The following is a 21,562-nucleotide window of genomic DNA, read 5'->3' as shown; positions in this document are numbered from 1 at the left end:
TTTCATGGTCAATGTATAGAAAATCATGTATGTACTGTTTGGATTGCGTTCCATGTAATGCAACAGAGTTGATTTAATATATGAAGTATTTCTGTTCGTTGGATCACTGCTCCTGTGCACTATCAGTATTGGCATAGTAATTATTGTTCGCAATATATAAAATAGTTCCTCATACTATGTAACAATGAATAGAAGCATCTATTATGTCTGCTTGAAAATTAGTTCGTGTAGGCAAGCCACCAACGCATATGAAGCATTGTTAGGCTGCAAATATATATGTTGCTACATTGCAACACATCTTCACGTGGTTTACCAACACAATTATATACGTTGTTGTAGACCCTTGCAACGCCACCAACGGCAACGCATAATAATCCGTTGGTGCGAGAAATAGGATTTTTGCAGGTACATGGGCAGGCAAATAAGTGGGCTGGATTCGCTGGGCCATAGTGAGTGCGGGCCTAGTACGAAATTATGGATTGCTAAAAAAGAGATGCATAAAAATGTAGTACGACCTCGGATGGAAAAATAAATTTCGACGATGAACGAATGAAAAAATTGGAGAAACGTACCTTACTTTATTAGTAGGTATAAATATAGATAAAAAGAGTACATCATGTGAAACGTACAGAAAAACCAGGACTAACAGGTGTCTAGGAAACTTTGCAAAAAAACCTCAAATATAAGAATATTACAAGTAAGTCCTTTGGGGTCCCTGCAAACAAACTGATGTGAAACCGTCCTCGTTCGCCGGCATCACCGAGGTGCACACCAGAGAAAGCGACAGAGAACCAACAAGCCGAAATCCAGGCCAATGCCATAGCCATCAAGGCGTTGTGAACCGAAGAACATGCCTGTAGAACAGGCACTTTACGCTGTGGCAAGTCGGCCGGGGACATTCCCCACGCTGAACTAGATCCAAATCCAGCGAATCCCGCGACTGTTGCCGGGGAAGAACACCAAAACTTGCCGTCGCCGGACCACCAACCTTGTTCCAGTAGCAACAAAGAGACCACCGCTGCGGGTTGATATGACAGTTTCTGAGGTCCTAAATAAAACTTTGAGAGTACGTGAATGCGAACCATACTTTTATAAAATGCAGAACAGAAGAGCTTACTACAAACTCCACATCAAGGCTAGTACGAAGATAGCCACCACCTACAGCACAACTACAAAGCAAAAAAGGAGCATGTCCAAGGCAGAGTCACCTCGCCGTGTCTCGACCAATACCGGTCACCTCGGGAGACAACACCAACTTCGATTGAACTTCCTTTGTCGATGCACCATCCATTATGGCAGAACTTGGTCGGTCCACAAAAGCCACCGTCTTGGATTCACCGACGATGACGTGCGTTGTGCCACTGAAGATCACCTTGAACAGCGGCGAGCACCAGAAGTAGCGGAACATGGAACCTCAAGACCGTGTCTTCAATCGCGATGCTCCCAACAAAGTAACGGCATTAAGGACGCCGCCATCATGCTGATTCAACTCCAAACCTAGGCATTCGCCTGAAGACAGCTATTAACCCCCAAGTGCGAGCGCGCGAGGGAGATGCCGAGACACTTTGGCGACACCTCCAAGGAGGGAAACGACACCCACGGGTGTAGTCGCCGCCAGCACCGACCGAGTATGGGTAGGAATTTCCTCTGAATCACTCCACACCTGCATCCCTTCCCAACAGATTAGGGCCACACCGTCCAAGTTGACCACTCCGTCGTTGCCGCCAGCACGGACCGAGTACGGACAGGAATTTACTCTGAATCACCAGACACCTCCATCCCTTCCCACCGGATTAGGGCCACACCGTCCAAGTTGACCACTCCGCCGTTGCCGCCAGCACAGACCGAGTACGGACAGGAATTTACTCTGAATCACCGCACACCTCCATCCCTTCCCACCGGATTAGGGCCACACCGTCCAAGTTGACCACTCCACCGTCGCCGCCAGCACCGACCGAGTACGGGCAGGAATTTCCTCTGAATCGCCGCACACCTCCATCCCTTCCCACCGGATTAGGGTCACACCGTCCAAGTTGACCACTCCGCCACCGCCACGGCACTTTGCTGACATAGCCGAGATGTTGAGGTCCACCCAAGACCTGCACAAGTAAGAGCACACAGCCCAAACACCATCATCCCCATGGCTGGGAACACCACCGAGCTTCCTCCATGCCGACCAATGTTCACAGGAACCTCACACCGTAGCCATTTGGCCTACTCTCGGTAGACGCCTGTGACGCGGCCCTACATCCCAGATCGGGCCCATCTGACCCGCGGCGCCGCTTCTAACACATCCAACCATGAATCCTAGAGGAGGCACCCCGGGGTGCCATGAACCGTAGCGTGCTCGGCCGCTGCAAGTGCAGCAACTCTTGGCCGAGCACCACCATGCCGCCAAGATCCCCGTCGTCGCCGCCGCCTTGACCCGCGTTGTCGCCTCCAGGAGGAGATGGCGGCTACAGCCTTCTCCTCCCGCGAGCCCCAGGCGCGCACGACCAATCCGCGGTGAACTCCGTTGTGCGACGTCCCACTAGCACTCGAGCCTGCGGCGAGCAGCCCCACGACCCGTCGAACTTCAGATTCTGCTAGATCACGCGTGAACCAGATCCCGCGGCCGGCCGCCAACGGCCTTTGTCTACCGACATGTGCCACTGCGGCAAGGGCGGAGGGGCGGCGGCGGCGGTGGTTAGGGTTTCACCCGAGCCGCCCTAGGGAGCGACGTGGGGGGCGGGGCCCCAAATTAGGTCCTAAATTGAAACACTGCCGACAACATACGTTCGTCTGGGCGCCTTCCTACGTCGCAACGCGTCGTTCGTTTTTTTTTGAGAAATTGTTTGTGTTGGAAACCACCGCGTTGGCCCAATCCTTTCTTTGGGTTGGGGTTTCCCTCTAGTTGGCCCCACATCTACCCCCCGCCCCTAATATTTGCTCGTGTATTGTAGGAGAGAGAATACAATCAATAATAAAGATCAGTTCACCCTATACCTATGGAGGTAATATCACCGGAAGTTATAAAACTTACACTCGATGTTCAATTTAGTGCTAGAACTTTGAAAATACGGAATTGCAGTCGTTTAACTTGACTCAAACGTGCACATACGGTCACAAAATACATATGTAGGTGTATTCGTGTTTATGGCCCACCTGTCAGCGAGTGAAAGCACTTGGATGATGCATTTTTCATATAACACCCTTATATTTTTTAATAATTCAAGAAAAAGGAAACAGCTGCAATGATTTTTTCCACTAAATCCCCTCGCATTTTTTTGTATTCGCAGAAAAGTGAACCAGTGACCTGAGTTTAAACCGCGAACCAGCATAGCCACTCCAGCCAATGACATTCACCGTACAAGTTCGGATAACAAACAAATATGTATTGAATGATGACCCGCAATGTTATTTCTGAATTAAGATTAACACAAAAAGTTGTAGAAGCCAGGTCTCGTATACACGACCAGAGCCTAGAAAATAAGCCGCGCTAGCCACTACAACGTGCACATTTTACATGTTGAATATGCATGACCAAGAAAAATGTACTAGAATAAAGGCGCTCGTGGAGCTGGAATGGGCTATGACCAGTGTAGCCCATTTTGCACCTGTTCTTTTTTTAGAAATTTATATATAGCATGTAATGATAATTTCAGCAATAAAAATAACCTTAAAATAACCGCCTGTTATAAATATTGTACATACAAACTAAATAATCTACTTTTAAAATTCTATCTTTATTACTTAAAAAATATTTATATAATTAAAATAATATATTTATGAATTTTAAAAATGTTTGTATAAAAAATATATCCATAATTTATAGTTTAAACTTTTGATATGGATATTGAATTGTGTATAATATTTAAATTATATAATTTTAGAAATATAAGTCATGAGTAAAAATTATACACAAGTGAATAGTCAAAATATTTAGTAAATTTTTATTCATCATTTTTATATTGAAATATAAGCCGTGAATGTACAACTGTTTATGAATTTATTAGACATATTTATTTAATAAACTATTTATTATCCATATTCACTAAATATTTTTTATATAATATACAGGTATATATTTAAATACTTCTTTGAGAAATAATCATTGTCTATATGTATAGTACTTTTAACCCACAAATATTTGAAAACAACTTTTTTACTTACGTTTTATTTAGGAAGCAAAGGGCTTTATTGGATATAACAATGTTGTCAGGAATACAAATAATCTCTGGTAAACAAACTAGCCAACATGGCGCACTTAATTTTTGTAAATATATATAAAAATTTGCTCATGCAAAATGAGCCGCAGTATCTGCAGCCCATTCTCGTTTACTACATATTTATTGGTTATCCATAATCGACCTTTGGGTGAGATAGTTCGGGTGGCTAGACCGATTTTATGTTTTAAAGTTCGGTCGTCGGTTCGAGTCCGCTAGCGGCCATTATTTGTATTTATTTTCTCAGTACAGTGCTGCTTCCTTTTTTGGAAATAAAATATTGTCAGCGGTTGGTGCAAAAATGCATCGCTATGGTTGGCTTTTCTCAGAAATAAAAAAAATACAAATGTGTTTTGTACAAAAATGCTTCGGCCTAGAGCCCTCACTCACCTTTTTTTTTTGCGGCAGAGCCCTCACTCACTGATGGGTAGGGCCATACACACGGATACATCTGCATACGAATTTTGTGATTATATGTGCACGTTGAGTCAAGTTAATTGACCACAATTTCATATTTTTAAAATTCTAGCAGCAAACCGAACATCGAGCAAGTTCTGTGACTCTCGGTGATATTACCTCTATACTTATGTGTTTCCTTTTACTTTTCGCATACGTGATTGCGTCGACTGTGCAAGTACAGTTTCGCTGCATGACCTTGAACCGGACTCGCCATCAAAGGTTGTGCAAGACGTTATCAGCACGTACCGCTCCGCCAACTGATCTACAACGAGCCTCCCTCACACACGCTCTTGTCGTTCGTTTCTGCTCCGGTGCTCCCCCGGGCTGAACACGAGGTGGAAAAACACATCGACGGCCAGGATGAACCAAAAACGGTTCATAACGAGGGGCACGATCGTCTTTGTTGAGACCCGTACGGGCCCGGTTAGATCGTATGCCCGGCCGTATACGTATTTGTATACGGCGGCCTTTCGTTCACGCGTGCAGCCGCCCGCGCGTGGGGCAGCACATGTCACAGGTATTTGCCAAAACTGTCCCATCATATAAATGTGGACGGCAACCACCTCCGGTCGCATCGCCCACTATTCCCCCCTCCCCCGCCGCATCGTCTCCCTCTCTCCACTCCCCACTCCCTCTCCTCTCCAACCTCCTCGTCTCCCTCTCCCCAACCGCATCCTCTCCATCGCCATGGCGGACGCAGGAGGCGAGCGTCCCGCTTGGGGCGCAGATCTGGTGGAGCAGGCGCGGCAGGTCGCTGCGGGCACCTTTGTGAGGGGACGTGCCGGCGTCCAACGCAGTGCTCCCCCCGTTGCAGATCTGGAGAAGGTGGGGGCGGGCTGCAGCGGCGTAGCCCAGCCAGATGCGCCCGCTCTGGCGATCTCCGGCGAGGCGCAGAAGGTGGAGGCGGGCTCTGGCGAGGCGCAGAAAGTGGAGGCGTGCTCTGGCAAGGCGCACGAGGTGGAGAAGGTGGAGGCCGGCTCCGGCGAGGAGCAGGTGGAGCAGAAGGTATTTGTTTATTCCTTTTAGTTGGTAGTTCTTAGATTCTAGGGTTTTTGGCCAGAAGTTTCTTGCACTAGTAGAAAAAGGGTCAAATGTGAGACACATTAGTCCCAGTTTGTAACAGAACCGGCACTAATGTGTCCATTAGTGCCGGTTCCAAAGGCTAGGCGGGAGGAGCTCTTTAATACCGGTTCGTGGCGAACCTTTAGCACCGGTTCGTGCCACGAACCGGTACTAAAGAAAAGTGGTGGCAGGATATTGTCAGAATGGGGCCCCTCCAGCACCTTTAGTACCGGTTCGTGGCACGAACCGGTACTATAGGTCGTCCTATATAAACCCTTCGTCCACCCGCACTCTGTTCTTGCCCCTTTCCCCTCTCTCTCTCCTCTGTTCTTCCCTTCTTCCTCTTGAGTTCATCACAAATTTTGCCCAAAATTTGTCAAGATTTGCAGGCCTCCATCCATTCAAATGATCACAAAGGTTAGCAACTTTGTCCTTTCATCTCTCATTGCTAGATTAGCTCTTGCATTGGTTTATATAGTGATTAATTGTGGGTTTTAGTAATTTGGGAGGAATTATATGTGGTAGTATTTGATTTATATGCAAATTGAGGTCAAAATAACACTTAGTTTGCATACGTAGGTGTGGTTTACTTAGTGCCTTCTAAATCTCCGTCGTAACCACCGTCGATCGCTCGCACCGTCCCATCACCGGCACCACCTTGTGGTGAGCCTCTTGTTCATGAAATTTTATATAAAAAATTGATGTTTGTGTGATTTGGATATATAGTTACTCGTATAATTATCTTACCCGTACGTTGTTTGTTATACATAGTGCCATGGTTTTGATATCCGTCCCCTTCGGCCCTCGTCCTTGTTATGATTCGGATGTGGTAGATTCTCTTTTAAAACTATTTGTTACATTTCGTGTTTATGAAAAATTATGCCCATCAAGTTGACATAGATATTTTTATCTAGGAGGTATGTGAACCGGAAATTCCAGCCGACCCTATTGTCGAGAGGTTAAATTTAGTTGAAAGAGAAAACGAGTATTTGAAAGAAAAATTGAAAAGAATTGAGGGGGAGAAGATGGAATTGGAGTTGCATGTTGCCGATGTCGTCGATGATCACAAGATCAAGATGGAGAAAATGCGCTTGAAGATTAGAAAGATTAGAAAATATGCCATTGATAGTGAGGCTTGGTATCATTATGCTGTTGGATCAATTGTTACCTTAGTTGCGATCTTGATCGCATTTGTTGTTGCATTTAAATGCTTTAGCTAGAGAGTTATTTGTTTGTTGCATTTAAGTGTTGTATGAACTTTATGTATTGTATTAATTTGGTGTTTTCGGTGCTGTGTATTGAAGATGAGCCGGCAATGGATATACGATGACTGATGCTCTCCCGAGTTCATTAATGGCGTGCATACTTTTCTGCTTGCGGCCGAGGCAAACAAGCGGGCGGATGGTTTTATGCCGTGTCCATGTGCTGGCTGTAAGAATGGTCACAATTACTCTACGTCAAGAACCATTCACGTCCACCTGTTTGAGTCCGGTTTCATGCCCCACTATAATGTTTGGACCAAGCACGGAGAAAGAGGGGTTATGATGGAAGACAATGAAGAAGAAGAGGATGACGACAGCTATCCTGGCCATGGGTTCCCTGAATACGATGATACAACAATGAGGGAAGAAGCTGAGTCGGTAATGCGGGAAGAAGCTGAGCCGGCAATGCGGGAAGAAGCTGAAGAAGAGGCATCAGATGAGCCTGTTGATGATCTAGGTCGGGCCATTGCCGATGCAAAGAGAAACTGCGCAAGTGATTTGGAGAAGAAGAAGTTGCAGCACATGTTAGAGGATCACAAAAAATTGTTGTACCCAAATTGTGTAGGTGACAAGAAAAAGCTGGGCACCACACTGGAATTGCTGCAATGGAAGGCAGAGAATGGTGTATCTGACAAGGAATTTGGAAAGTTGCTAGTAATGATAAAGAATATGCTTCCAAAGGACAACAAATTGCCCGAGAGTACGTACGAAGCAAAGAAGGCTGTCTGCCCTCTAGGGTTAGAGGTGCAGAAGATACATGCATGCCCTAATGATTGCATCCTCTACCGCGTTGAGTACAAGGATTTGAACGCTTGCCCGGTATGCGGTGCATTGCGCTATATGATCAGCCGCGATGACCCTGGTGATGTCGAGGGCGAGCGCCCCAGGAAGAAGATTCCTGCCAAGGTGATGTGGTATGCTCCTATAATACCATGGTTGAAACGTTTGTTCCAAAACAAAGAGCATGCCAAGGCGATGCGATGGCACAGAGAAGACCGTAAAAAGACGGAAAGTTGGGAGTACTCGTTGACGGGTCCCAGTGGAGAAAAATTGAAAGAAAGTATGGGAAGGAGTTTGCAGATGACGCAAGGAACGTATGGTTTGGTCTAAGCGTAGATGGCATTAATCCTTTTGGGGAGCAGAGCAGCAACCATAGCACGTGGCCTGTGACTCTATGTTTGTATAACCTTCCTCATTGGTTGTGCATGAAGCGGAAGTTCATTATGATGCTAGTGCTCATCCAAGGCGCTAAGCAACCCGGCAACGACATTGATGTGTACCTAAGGCCATTAGTTGAAGAACTCTTACAACTGTGGAATGGAACAGGTGTACGTGCGTGGGATGAGCACATGGGGGAAGAATTTGACCTAAAGGCGTTACTGTTCGTGACCATCAATGATTGGCCTGCTCTCAGTAACCTTTCAGGATAGACAAACAAGGGATACCGCGCATGCACGCACTATTTGGACGATACCGACAGTATATATTTGGCTAATTGTAAGAAGAATGTGTACCTGGGACATCGTCAATTTCTTTCGAGCAGGCATCCCATAAGAAAGAAAGGCAAGCATTTCAAAGGTGAGGCGGTGAAGGAAATATGCCCTAGAGGCAATAATAAAGTTATTATTTATTTCCTTATTTCATGATAAATGTTTATTATTCATGCTAGAATTGTATTAACCGGAAACATAATACATGTGTGAATACATAGACAAACAGAGTGTCACTAGTATGCCTCTACTTGACTAGCTCGTTAATGAAAGATGGTTGAGTTTCCTAGCCATAGACATGAGTTGTCATTTGATTAACGGGATCACATCATTAGGAGAATGATGTGATTGACTTGACCCATTCTGTTAGCTTAGCACTTGATCGTTTAGTATGTTGCTATTGCTTTCTTCATGACTTATACATGTTCCTATGACTATGATATTATGCAACTCCCGTTTATCGGAGGAACACTTTTTGTGCTACCAAATGTCACAACCTAACTGGGTGATTATAAAGGTGCTCTACAGGTGTCTCCGAAGGTACATGTTGGGTTGGCGTATTTCGAGATTAGGATTTGTCACTCCGATTGTCGGAGAGGTATCTCTGGGCCCTCTCAGTAATGCACATCACTTAAGCCTTGCAAGCATTGCAACTAATAAGTTATCGAGGGACGTCATCGAGCTGAACGTGTGCTGAACTCGGAGGTGCCGTACGTTCGGTACTTGATCGGTCGGATCATGAAGATGTACGACTACATCAACCGCGTTGTGCTAACGCTTCTGCTTTCGGTCTACGAGGGTACGTGGACAACACTCTCCCCTCTCGTTGCTATGCATCACCATGATCTTGCGTGTGCGTAGAATTTTTTTTGAATTACTACGTTACCCAACAGGCGGATCACCGGATGAAGCCTCGCCACCGTACTGGTGTTGATGTACATGATATGGTCAAGGATTTGAAGGTGGTCTTTGGAAAGGGTCCTTGTGGACAACCTGTTCCGAATGACGCTGACGGACGTGCACCCATGTGGAAGAAGAAATATATATTTTGGGACCTGCCCTATTGGAAAGACCTAGAGGTCCGCTCCGCAATCGACGTGATGCACGTGACGAAGAATCTTTGTGTGACCCTGCTTGGCTTCTTGGGCATGTATGGGAAGACAAAAGATACACCTGAGGCATAGGAGGACCAGCAACGTATGCACGGAAAAGACGGCATACATCAGGCTCATGCATGCTACGCTCTTACCAAAGAAGAGAAGGAAATCTTCTTTGAATGCCTGCTCAGTATTAAGGTACCGTCTGGCTTCACGTCGAATATAAAGGGAATAATAAACATGGCAGAGAAAAAGTTCCAGAACCTAAAGTCTCATGACTGCTACGTGATTATGACGCAACTGCTTCCGGTTGCATTGAGGGGGCTTCTACCGGAAAACGTTCGATTAGCCATTGTGAAGCTATGTGCATTCCTCAATGCAATCTCTCAGAAGGTAATCGATCCAGAAATCATACCAAGGTTAGAGAATGATTTGGTGCAATGTCTTGTCAGTTTCGAGTTGGTGTTCCCACCATCCTTCTTCAACATCATGACGCACGTCCTAGTTCACCTATGTGAAGAGATTAACGTTTTGGGTCCTGTATTTCTACACAATATGTTCCCCTTTGAGAGGTTCATGGGAGTCTTAAAGAAATATGTTCATAACCGTGCTAGGCCAGAAGGAAGCATCTCCAAGGGCCATGAAAATGAGGAGGTCATTGAGTTTTGTATTGACTTTATTCCTAACCTTAAGCCGGTTGGTGTTCCTGAATCGCGGCATAAGGGCAGACTGGATGGAAAAGGCACGCTAGGAGGGGATCAAATAATATGTATGGACGGACATTCTCTCACTGAAGCACACTACACAGTTCTATAGAATTCCGCCTTGGTGGCTCTGTATATGAACGAACACAAGAATTTTCTACGCTCCAAACACCCGGAGCGGTCTGATGACTGGATTACACGTGAACAAACCAGGAGTTTCGCCAGCTGGTTGCAGACACGTACCATGCATGACGCCTCTATTCAAGATGACCTGTACTTGTTGCCCTAGTTACCATCTTCGAATATAATGACTTTCAAAGGGTATGAGATAAATGGTAATACATTTTACACGATTGCCCAAGATAAGAAGAGCACCAACCAAAACAGTGTTGTCCGCTTTGATGCAGAAACCAAGACGGGAAAGGAAACATATTATGGTTATATACAGGACATATGGGAACTTGACTATAGACGTGGTTTGAAGGTCCCTTTGTTTCGTTGCAAATGGGTCAATATGACACGAGGCGGGGTAACGGAAGACCCACAGTACGGAATGACAACAGTGGATCTCAACAATCTTGCGTATGCAGACAAACCATTCGTCCTAGCCAATGATGTGGCACAGGTTTTCTATGTGAAGGACATGTCTACCAAGCCGAGAAAAAGAAAAGGTAAGGAAGTGAATGCATCATACGATGAGCCAAAGAGGCACATAGTTCTTTCTGGGAAGAGAAACATCGTGGGAGTGGATGACAAGACAGACATGTCAGGAGATTATGAAAAGTTTGATGAAATTGCTCCATTCACAGTGAATATTGACCCGAGCATCCCGTTAAATGATGAAGATTTTCCATGGTTACGGCGCAAGGGGACACACACAAAGAAAAAGTTTCACACCCAAAGATCTGGGATGTGATCGGCTTCACTATCATCACTTTCTTCTGTGTTCCACACCTAGGAGGGAATCTCTATAATAGTTAGGGTAGCTAGTTATGTGTTTTGGCATTTGAAATGCGAAGAAATTTTATGTGCAAACAAATTCTTTCATGCATTTATTGATTTTTCAGCTAAATGACCCTGAAATTGAAAAGCATTTCAAATGAACTCAGAAAAGGTTGAAAGTTGGCATGGTATCATAATTTCACCCACATAGCATGTGCAAAAAAGTAGAGAGGGTTACCGCAAAAACTGGATGCACTTCGTGTACAAAATGGACAATCTCTTTTGAAGTATCAGGGTTTCGGACAAAAACTCATCCGTTACAAAGGCATTTCATTTTTTAAATAACCTAAGCATTACCAAATTTAATATAATGATAAAACACACTAATATTAAACATAAGAAAAAAGAATCACTGAAAAATCTATTTTCAAAGTTAAGTTATTCACAAACTAGTGATTCACACAAATTTCAAATAATTCAAAATGTAAACTATTCAAATTTGTAAACTACCGGAACTAATAGAAAGTTTGTAATTTTTTGTACCTAAAGAAAAAATATTCACAAAGAAACTCTAAATACAGCAAAAAACAACTCAAAAATAAATAAAACTGAAATAAATAAAGCAAAAAAATAAGAAAATAAAAAAGCCCGCCTACTGCACCACAGCGACCTGCATATGACTAGAAACCCAACCTGTAGTTGGGCCAGGATGCAGGGCCGAAAGCCCAGTAGGCCCACAGGCAGAGCAGGAGAGGTAGGCCCAGAAGGCTTGCTATTGAGAGGAGCTCAATGCAGTGCCCGCGCCGGGGCTTATAAACTGGTCCTGGCGCTCCTAAACTAGCGAGGTGGGACTAAACTTCTGCGCCCCTCGCCTGGTAGCGCACACCCTTTAGTACCGGGTCGTGGCTCCAACCGGTACTAAAGGGGGGTCTTTAGTACCGGTTGGTGCTACCACCCGGTACTAAAGGTGGGCGCTTCCCGCCGCTTTGCCTGGCCAAAACAGACCTTTAGTACCGGTTGGTGGCTCCAACCGGTACTAAAGGGGTGTTCTATATAAGAAAACCCTTCAAAAAATTCGTCAGTTTCATTCTCCCTCTGCTTCTTCTCCTCTGCCCCGTCACCGCCGCCCCTCGTCGCCGCCCCCGTCGCCGTCCGTCGCCGTCCTGTCGCATCGCCGTCGCCGTCCCCGTCCCCATCGTTCCCGTCGCCGCGCCCTGGCCCGTCCTCGTCCCCGTTGTCGCCGCCCTGTCTCCATCGCCGTCGTCACCGCCCGTCTCCGTCCCTGTCGCTGCCCCCCCGTCGCCGCGCCTCGCCGGTGAGCTCCTGTGCCCCGGCCGCCATGTCCACACACACACACACACATTGTTATAGAAATGTTAGGAATTTTTCTGCTTTTTAGTTATAGAAATATTAGAAATGTTTTTTAGTTATAGAAATATTAGAAATGTTAGTTATATAGAAATGTTACAAATTATTCTGTTTTTTAGTTATAGAAATATTTATAGAAATGTTAGCAATTTTTCTGTGTTTTAGTTATAGAAATATTAGAAATGTTAGTTATATATATAGAAATGTTAGAAAATTTAGAGTTAGTTTTAGCTATATGAATTAGATTAATGTCAAATTGTTAGAATTTGCATATAGAATTTTAGTTATCACAGTCCAATCACATTAAAAAATGTTACTTTTTGTGGGCATATAGTATTTGTTGTCGACGATGCCCGGCCCGCATCCTCGTCGTCAACCCGTTCGCCACGATGTCCTGCTTCAGAGGACCCATGTCCGGGACTGGGCTCTGCCGAGCTGGCACTGGGAGGTGCTACCTTCAGGGGCGCGACACTTGGTGAGGAACCCGGCCCCGGGTCCCGTCGTCGACCCTGATCTCCTTTGGTGGCGTTCGCGTGGGCCACTTTCAGTGCGGAGGGAGCCGACCCCGCCGGAGGTGGTACGTCGCCGTGTCAGGGAGGAGGACGAGCACGTCCATCGCTACATGGCTGCTATGGACGTCAGGTTCTCCAATATCTGGCAGGTTCATTGGGGAGATCACCCGAGCTATGATCCAGTGATGGTTCCTTCACTTTGGTTGTCCACCGCCCGTGCCTCAGGAACCGCGAGTGGCCTAGATTACTCTTTAGTGTTCGATCTTTATTAGCTAGCTAGCTAGTGATGTATTTGATATATAATATTCGAGATGATTTATTCGAGATTATATATATTATTCGAGACGATGTATTCGAGATTATATCTATTATTTGAGACGATGTATTCGAGATTATATTCGATGATGCTTATTATGTACTATGATTTATTCAGTTTTTCCTTATTAATTGATTGCATCCATGAATTGTAATTTGAATACTAAATTGTTTTATATTTATTTTGGATTAGTTAAATAAAAGCTATGGCGGAAAATACCGATAGAGAGGGAGAAGAGGCTCTGTTCGATATCATATGCCATCCTCGCGGGCCAGATGATGATCAGAATGAAGAAGATTATGACAGCTCCGAATATCTAAACAACACCGGGGAGGGTGATATGATATTCGATCGCGACGACCGAATTAATGAAGTCATGAACTATGATTATGATGATGACGAAGAAAATGTTGATCTTGAAACAACAAAGACCGGCGAGGTATATTTATATAAGCAGGCATCTGGTGATCATCACATGTTTTAAATGACTTGAAGATATATTAACGAATCGATCTTTCTTCTTTCAGCCATCCGGATCGAGCAAATCTTCAGGCAGCAAGAAACCAGGCCCCAACAAAAAGTTGAAGGAGGGCGTAAAGTACAATATCGAGGCCATCAAACCTAATGGCGAACCATTAGTGCCTAAGAAGATTGCGGACAAGTTCAATCGTCAGTGCGGAGTTCTTGTGAAGGACCAACTCCTGACCTGCCTTCAAGAATGGAGAGAGCCAGCAAAGCCACGTCCAGATATTACTTTTGTCGACGACAGACAAAAAGTTCTACTTTGGGAAACTCTCATGGAACATTTCACCCTACCAGATCATTTCACAGATGCAGACGTGGAGAAAGTCAAGGACGCTGCTCTTAGGAAGATGGCGGTGGCATTCAACAACTAGAAGAATCATGTATGGGACAAGTACGTCAAGGGAGGAAGGAAGACTCCAGTATTCGAGGGAACACTAGAGAAGCAAAGTGCTCATCGGGACGATTTCATGAAATTCAAGGATTCAGAATGATCTAAGGAACGGTCGAGAATAAACAAGGCCAATGCCGAAAAAGGATAAGTTCCATAAGCTGGGGCCAGGTGGCTACGCGGTGGCAATGCCTAAGTGGGATAAGTCTGAGAAAGAGATGGAGGATGCAGGTGTCACTCCAGAAACATTGAGCTGGCCCCCCAGGTGCAGGACTTGGTTCTATGCGCATGGGGGGCAGTTGGACCCGAAGACAGGCAAAGTTTCGAAGAAGGCATGTCTGAACGGAGCCGAAGATAAGCTACTTGTTGCAATAGAAGAGGCTCGATCGGGGGTGTTCCAGCCCAACAGAGAGAACGACGAGCTTACGCGTGCCCTGGAAAATCCTGAACACCCGGGAAGAACACGAGGCAAGGGCGTTATTCCGTGGTATGAGGGGTTTTCGGACTGGAACGCCGACTACAAAACCCGTGCGAGAAAGAAGATTGCGGAGGAGAAGAAGAGGAAGATGGAGGAGGAGCAGAGGAAGCTGGACTATGAACGCCTTCAAGGCCTAGAATCAGCGCACGCGGACTTGGCAGTCAAATTCCAGTGGCAGCAGGAGCAGATCGACTCACTTAGCCAGCAAAGGGGGTCTCAACAGCTGCAGCAGCTAGCAGATGATGCAGCATTGGATAGCACCATCCCATCCATGCCGAGAAGCAGCGTGGGTTCCGCCCCGGGCGACGCAATGCTGGATAGATACCCCGTGGATGACATCATGGAGAACACTAACTACGAGCTACACTTCAAAATGAAGAACATATCCATGAAGGTGGCGGACGCCGTTGCTTTTACAAATCCCCTCGAGGCAACCTTCCATTGCAACCCGATTCCAGCGGGCTATGCTCGTGTCTTGGTTGATGAGGTGGTGGACCAATATTCGGGGCTAGCGCTTGACATTCCTGGAGGTGACGAGGAGCACACACTGGGAGAGGCCAAACATCGTATCATCATATGGAGAAAGGATTGCATCATCTTTCGAAGGCCACCGACACCGCGTCAGCCGACTCCTCGTCGAAGTCCGCCACCGAGTCAGCAGACTCCCGCTCCTCCAAGTCCACCAATGCGTCAGGCCACTCCTCCTCCTCCAAGTCCGGCAAAGCGTCAGGCCACTCCTCCTCCAAGTCCGACACAGCATCAGACCACTCCTCCTCCAAGTCTGGCACAACTTCAGGCCACTCCTCCTCCAAGTCCGGCACAGCTTCAGGTCACTCCTCCTCCTCCAACTCAGCCACGTCAGCCGTCTCCGCCGCCTCAGCAATCACGGAAGAGAGCCGCCGCAGCTATGGTGCGTACCGGTACAAGTCGAGGTAGTATGGGAGGTACAGGCGGAGGCAAGCGATTTCAATATGGTCCAAGCCTCGCGCCTCTTCCGCAGAGGCCTTACGACAAGTCCGAGGAGGAAAACACAACCATAGCGAAGGCCCAGGTGGAAGCCCATTTTGCACCGAAACCGCCACCGCCGCCAAGGGAGAAAGTGCCTGAGGAAAAGATTGACCACTTCATTCGTATGGCCAGACCACCAGCTCCCAAGCCTATTGACACAGACTATGAGCGCCACCTCAGGACGTTAAATCGATCACGTCTACAGAAAGAGGCGACCTCGAGCTCGAGCAAATCAGCTGGCAAAAAATGCGGTAAAACCGTTCCCCAGCTGGGAGAACAGGTGGCACAATCAATCCCCCCGCTTGTTGTGCCAACAACACATGAGAGTAGGCGCGCCCAATATTATTGTGGGCAAACCGTTAACGTTCCCTAGCTGGGCGATGTGGTAATAACCAGGAGCATATAAGGCAGGCTGAAATCCTCAAGATCACTGTTGGACAACTCCTCGAGATCAAGCCCATGTCTTCGCTTAGAGAGGAGGAAATAAAACGGAAATATGTCCGGGGCCAACCTTTGGTCGAGCCAGACGAGGTCAAGAAGCTCCCAACGAGAATGTATGAATTGCATCAATGGTACATGAACATTACCAAGATTTCCAATCGAGAGTCCCTCATGGTGAATGTCAAGAAGGATCATTACTTCCATGAGAAAGTTGTGTCCGTTGAGTATTCAGAACTATTTCAGTTATACAATCAAGACGCACTCAACAAATCTATCATCAGTTGCTATTGTCTATAAGTGATTTCTTTCTGTAATTTAAGTCTCAAGCTAGCTGTAGTGATCATTTTGATCAATCATTACCTTTAATTATCCTTATTATATTCTTTTCTGTGGTATTATGCAGGATGAAGATGTATGAAATGAAAAAAGGTGGATGCTATGGCATTGGGTTCATTGACCCAAATACCATTAATGAATGCACATGGAAATTAGATGCATATTATGAAAAAAGTGTAGAGGAAAGCATGCTAGAGTTCTTCAAGCGCCTCAATACCAATGAAGATATACTACTTCCTTACAACTTCGAGTGAGTCACACTGTCTTGTACTACAAATTCTGTTTTTGCCTACTAGCTAGCTACATGTTTTTGCTTACATATGTCCGCTTAATTAGGAAATGCAAACGTGTGTGCATGCAGATTTCACTGGATCTTGTTAATCATTAAAGTTGATGAAGGAACAGTTGAAGTACTGGACTCACTACTTAAAAAAGAAAGTGACTACACCATCTTGTTTGGGATAGTTAACAGGTAATTTCAATCATTATTAACTATATCTCGGCCTATTTAGTCCGCCATTTCCTGATATGAACTATTTAATAACCCCTTTATTCATTTTCTTTGTCGGCGGGCAGGGCTTGGGCAAAGTTCATCAGCATCACTCCAGGCCAATGGAAACGAAAGCTGAAATGGTATCGACCCAAGGTAAGTAATTAAGTAGTACTAGCTAGCCAGCTGCCATCTCTTTAATTATCATGCTTGATTAATTATTATCTGATCAAATTCCATTCTCATAAAGGCCCTGAAGCAGGCGTCGGGGACTGGTCTGTGTGCATACTACGTTTGTGAGAACATTCGCATGATGGCGTCCGAAAGGAGCAGATCTGAAAGACAGGACTGGGTACGTTTGTCAGAACACTATTCACAATTTTTACACCATTGTCGATATCTAGCCACACAACCAATACACATGCATATTGATCTCCTTCTTAACAGTTCAGAGAGGTGCGGGAGTAGCTCCTACCAGAGGAGCGCATACAAGCAATTCAAGAGGAAATAGCGGGATTTTTGCTCGACCAGGTCATAGATCCCAAAGGAGAATACTATTACCCGCTACCGCCCACATGAACCACTTCCAATTGTCATCGTGCTCCGAAGGCACCAATTAGGCTAATGCCACTGGCTCCGAAGGCACCAATTAGGAGAAATTGTATATAGCTAGCTAATTTTATATATATACATCTGTGTATATATGTATGAATTAATGGTGGTTGTGAGACATTCGATGATATATATATATATATATATATATGATCGGTTCTACTAGAAATTCTATTTATATATATGCATAACGTGTACAATATGTAGTATCGTAAACTACCAGCAAACGAAAAAGAATTAAATGGAAAACACAAAATTAAATGAAAAAGAAATCATAAACCCAAAACCCCCCAACCTTTTAATACCGGTTGGTGTCACCAACCGGTACTAAAGGGCTCCCTGCCCCCGGAGCTGGCTTGTGCCACTTGGTTGCCCTTTAGCACCAGTTCGTGTTGAACCGGTACTAAAGGGGGGGACCTTTAGTGCCCACACTTTACTGCCGGTTACCAAACCGGCACTAAAGGGCCTTACGAACCGGTGCTATTTCCCGGTTCTGCACTAGTGTTGGGTTAGATTTGTTGGATGTAGGGTTTTCTCCGCATTAGGGTTTTTTTGTATTTGATTCGTGCAAGAATGGTGGACCACATATGATTATTAGATTAGGTTAGAAGTAGCCGGATTGAGGGATGGTTTTTTTCCAGATGCTTATTAGATTTGTAGTGGAATTTTTGCTTGTTAGATTTTAATTAGTATGAGGTTGAACACCTTATTTAAGGGCGAATTTAGGGTCAGATAGACCATCTATGATTATTAGATCTGTAGTTCAATGCTGCGGACATATATGATTATTTGATTTGATCTGTGGTTCAATGATACTGGATGGAAACATATTTGATTTGGAATGCATTAATTTTGATGTGCCAATGAATTGATTTTGATGATACAAGATTCATCTATAGCATAATTTGTTGTTGTTTAGTTAAGTAATGAAATTTTAGATGTTTGTTGGAGATGTATGCATTTATAGTTAAAGTTGTACCTAATTAGCTACTGCATTATGTTAATATGTGTAGGAGCTTTGCTACATTATCCCAAAAAATGCTTAGGTACATCTTAATTATTCTTTTGTGTAGGTTTCCTGTAATTAGAAATTTTTCCATAATATGTATTTATATTAGCTATGTTGTTCAGATTGTGTGCATGAAAATGGAAAATGCAAGTATGATCATAGTTTGGATAAGCTGATCAATGTGTCATGTGTGCATATTAAAATTTGTAGTTGGCTTCTGTAATTAGTAGCAATGGATGTAATTTTATATTTAGGGGGCTAAGAGATAACTCACTATACAATTGCAGAAGGGTGGCCTTAAAAACAGTAACATGGCCTTGAAATATTGTCCTTGTACAAAATTTTATAAACCAAATGTTGTAGGCAGGCCTATTGTCCAGCCTCGTAAAATTAACCTGGCCAGAGATTTTTCTCTTGTGCAAATACTTATGATGAATTACAAAAATATGCGGCTGGGATGTCACCATTGTATAACTATGAAGTAAACATTCGAAGGCAGGATCCTAGAAACAAAATATACTATATGTTTCCACTAAGTAGTGTGGGGAAATTCCCTCAAAAGAAAAGTGTTGGGTTAATCCAGGGAATGTCAAGAATCCAGCTTGGATTTTCATTAACATTTATGAAGGAAAGCATTTGTCTGTTGATTGATTGCTTAGATTCTGTATTTATAAGGAAAGCATTTATTTGTATGTACATATCAATGAACTTGTATGTTGATAACCCTACTGTTTAATATGTAGATAGCTTAATATATAGTCTATCAACTAGTTGTTGAAATGTACATACCATGTGTAACCAGTGCACTTTTTCAATATAGATTGGAGCTTTCCATCATTATGCAAAAACAAATTGTTTAGGTAGCTTTATTTGTTTATCTATAGGTTTCATATTAAATTATTTTGCATTGGAAAATATATTGACAATATTGGTCACTTGCAACATACCAATGTGGTTCACATTCACAATTTTGTTTGTAATGACATTCTTTGAACTGTAATTCAATTCATTGTAATTGATGTGCTTGTTTGATAATATAACATGAGGAGGATCTTGTGGGCAACAAGAGGAAGTGGGACAAGACTGGGTTCTACCCATATGACAGTGATGAAGATGAGCCATATGAGGTAAGGCCTAGTTGAAATGTTATTTGTGCATTGAGTTAGTCTTACGTGTTTATAGTATTTGAATGCATAATGTATTAATGTCAGTCATTAATGTGTGCAGTATGAATCTGGAGATGATGTGGTCGAGGGGAACATCGAGTCCTTTGAAGAGAAGGTGGTGGAGAAGATCCGGGCCCAAGGATCTGGTATGTACCACAATTGGAGGACGGACAAGTTTCGCTACCCCTACTGCAGCAGGCCCAAGCCCAGGTCTGGGTTAATGGAGCAACTGATGGAACATTGTCGGGCTACATCGATTAGTGGTGATGACTACAAGATCAGGGCTCAGCATTCTGCCCTCCTGAAGGTCATGAGAAACCCTGACATCTAGTCCTACATCATACTGATCATCAGAAGCTGGAAGCCGTACTCATCATAAGTATATTTGATGATGTTTTACTTTTGGAAAGCTGCATCTAGGTCTGAACTTGTGGGGAACTAGCTCTAGTAATATAATGTAATGTATTGTGTGTCTGAACTAGATCTGTTGTGAACTGGTTGGTACCTATGGTGGTAACCTAGAATGCTATCTATATTTGCGTGGCCTTAACTTTATTGGCGGTGAATGCTTCCTTCATGTTTAGTTGTTGTTTCGATCGTGCAATGATCACAAATGGCGCTTCAGTGTTGCTTCAGACATGCTGCAACACTTGTCTATGCTGTGGGCAAGTGCAACATGATGTGCCCATGTGCAAATCATACCAAATATTGAATCCGGCAATGTTTCAAATTGGGTGTCATGAATTATAGTACATGGGGTTTAGTAAAGTTACAGATAATTGTTCATCCCCACACATTCCATCAATGCATAATTTGAATAAGCAAAAAGATCAACTGTTCCATCATGTGAACATAAGTTGCAATAACAGAGCAAATATTCCATCATCAAAGTGTGAAGGAATTAAAATGTACATTTAGAATAGTAATGTAATACAAGTTAAAAATAGTGTGTGCAAAAAAAAGGAATTTGAAATAAGATGTACTTTATTTTTTAATAAAGTTATATTACCCTACTTATTAGAATTTTGAAAATGCCACTTATTTATAAGAAAATAAAATATAAATATTCAAAAAGACGTGTTTGATAAAAATACCTTTTGAATTTTTGGTATGTTATTATTTGAGGGGTCATGTAATTTTTATGTTATTTTTTGAGTGGTCAGGTAATTTTTATGTAAACAAAAGGAGAAGGAAAAAATAAACAAAAGGAAAAGCATGGGCCAGCCTAGCCATCTTGGAAACCTAGCTTTATAAATAAAAAAATTCAAAAAAATAAGAGGGCACTAAAAAAATAAACAAATATAAGAGGGCATTAAAAAATAAACAAATATAAGAGGACATTATAAATTTAAAAAATTCATAAAAATACAAAGAAAATATAAGAGGGAATTTTAAATTTCAAAGAAAATATAAAATGGTATTATAAACAAATATAAGAGCGCATTAGAAATTTCAAAGAAAATTTGAAAATATATATTTTACAATGCCCCCTTGAGGTATAGACCGATGTTTTAACCAGTCAGTCTAGAGGGCATTATAATTAAAAAAAATCATAAAAATATAAAACCTTGGAAACCTAGGTTTTTTTGTGCAAGTGATCATGTGTGCAAAAATTGAGGTGATTTGGAGGTGGTCGAAAAAATGACCGCATTTCGGACGGACCATTTGGTCAACTTAAGCCAGTTTTTGAAC

General features: G+C 43.7%; 1 protein-coding gene across 1 annotated transcript; it reads left to right on the top strand.

The window, feature by feature from the left end:
• Window positions 1-5,351: 5,351 nt before the first annotated feature.
• LOC147957555 (uncharacterized) lies at window positions 5,352-20,201 on the top strand. Its single transcript, XM_087531763.1, has 4 exons — window positions 5,352-5,669; window positions 8,046-8,048; window positions 19,751-19,831; window positions 19,932-20,201. Exons 1-4 carry the CDS (start codon window positions 5,352-5,354, stop codon window positions 20,199-20,201), a joined length of 672 nt encoding a protein of 223 aa, XP_087387889.1.
• The last annotated feature ends 1,361 nt before the right edge of the window (window positions 20,202-21,562 follow it).

Source organism: Triticum urartu, chromosome 7A, assembly GCF_056163025.1.
Source record: "Triticum urartu cultivar PI428250 chromosome 7A, HENAU_Tu73, whole genome shotgun sequence".
Lineage (NCBI taxonomy): Eukaryota > Viridiplantae > Streptophyta > Magnoliopsida > Poales > Poaceae > Triticum > Triticum urartu.
This window is presented reverse-complemented; position numbering and strand designations above follow the sequence as displayed.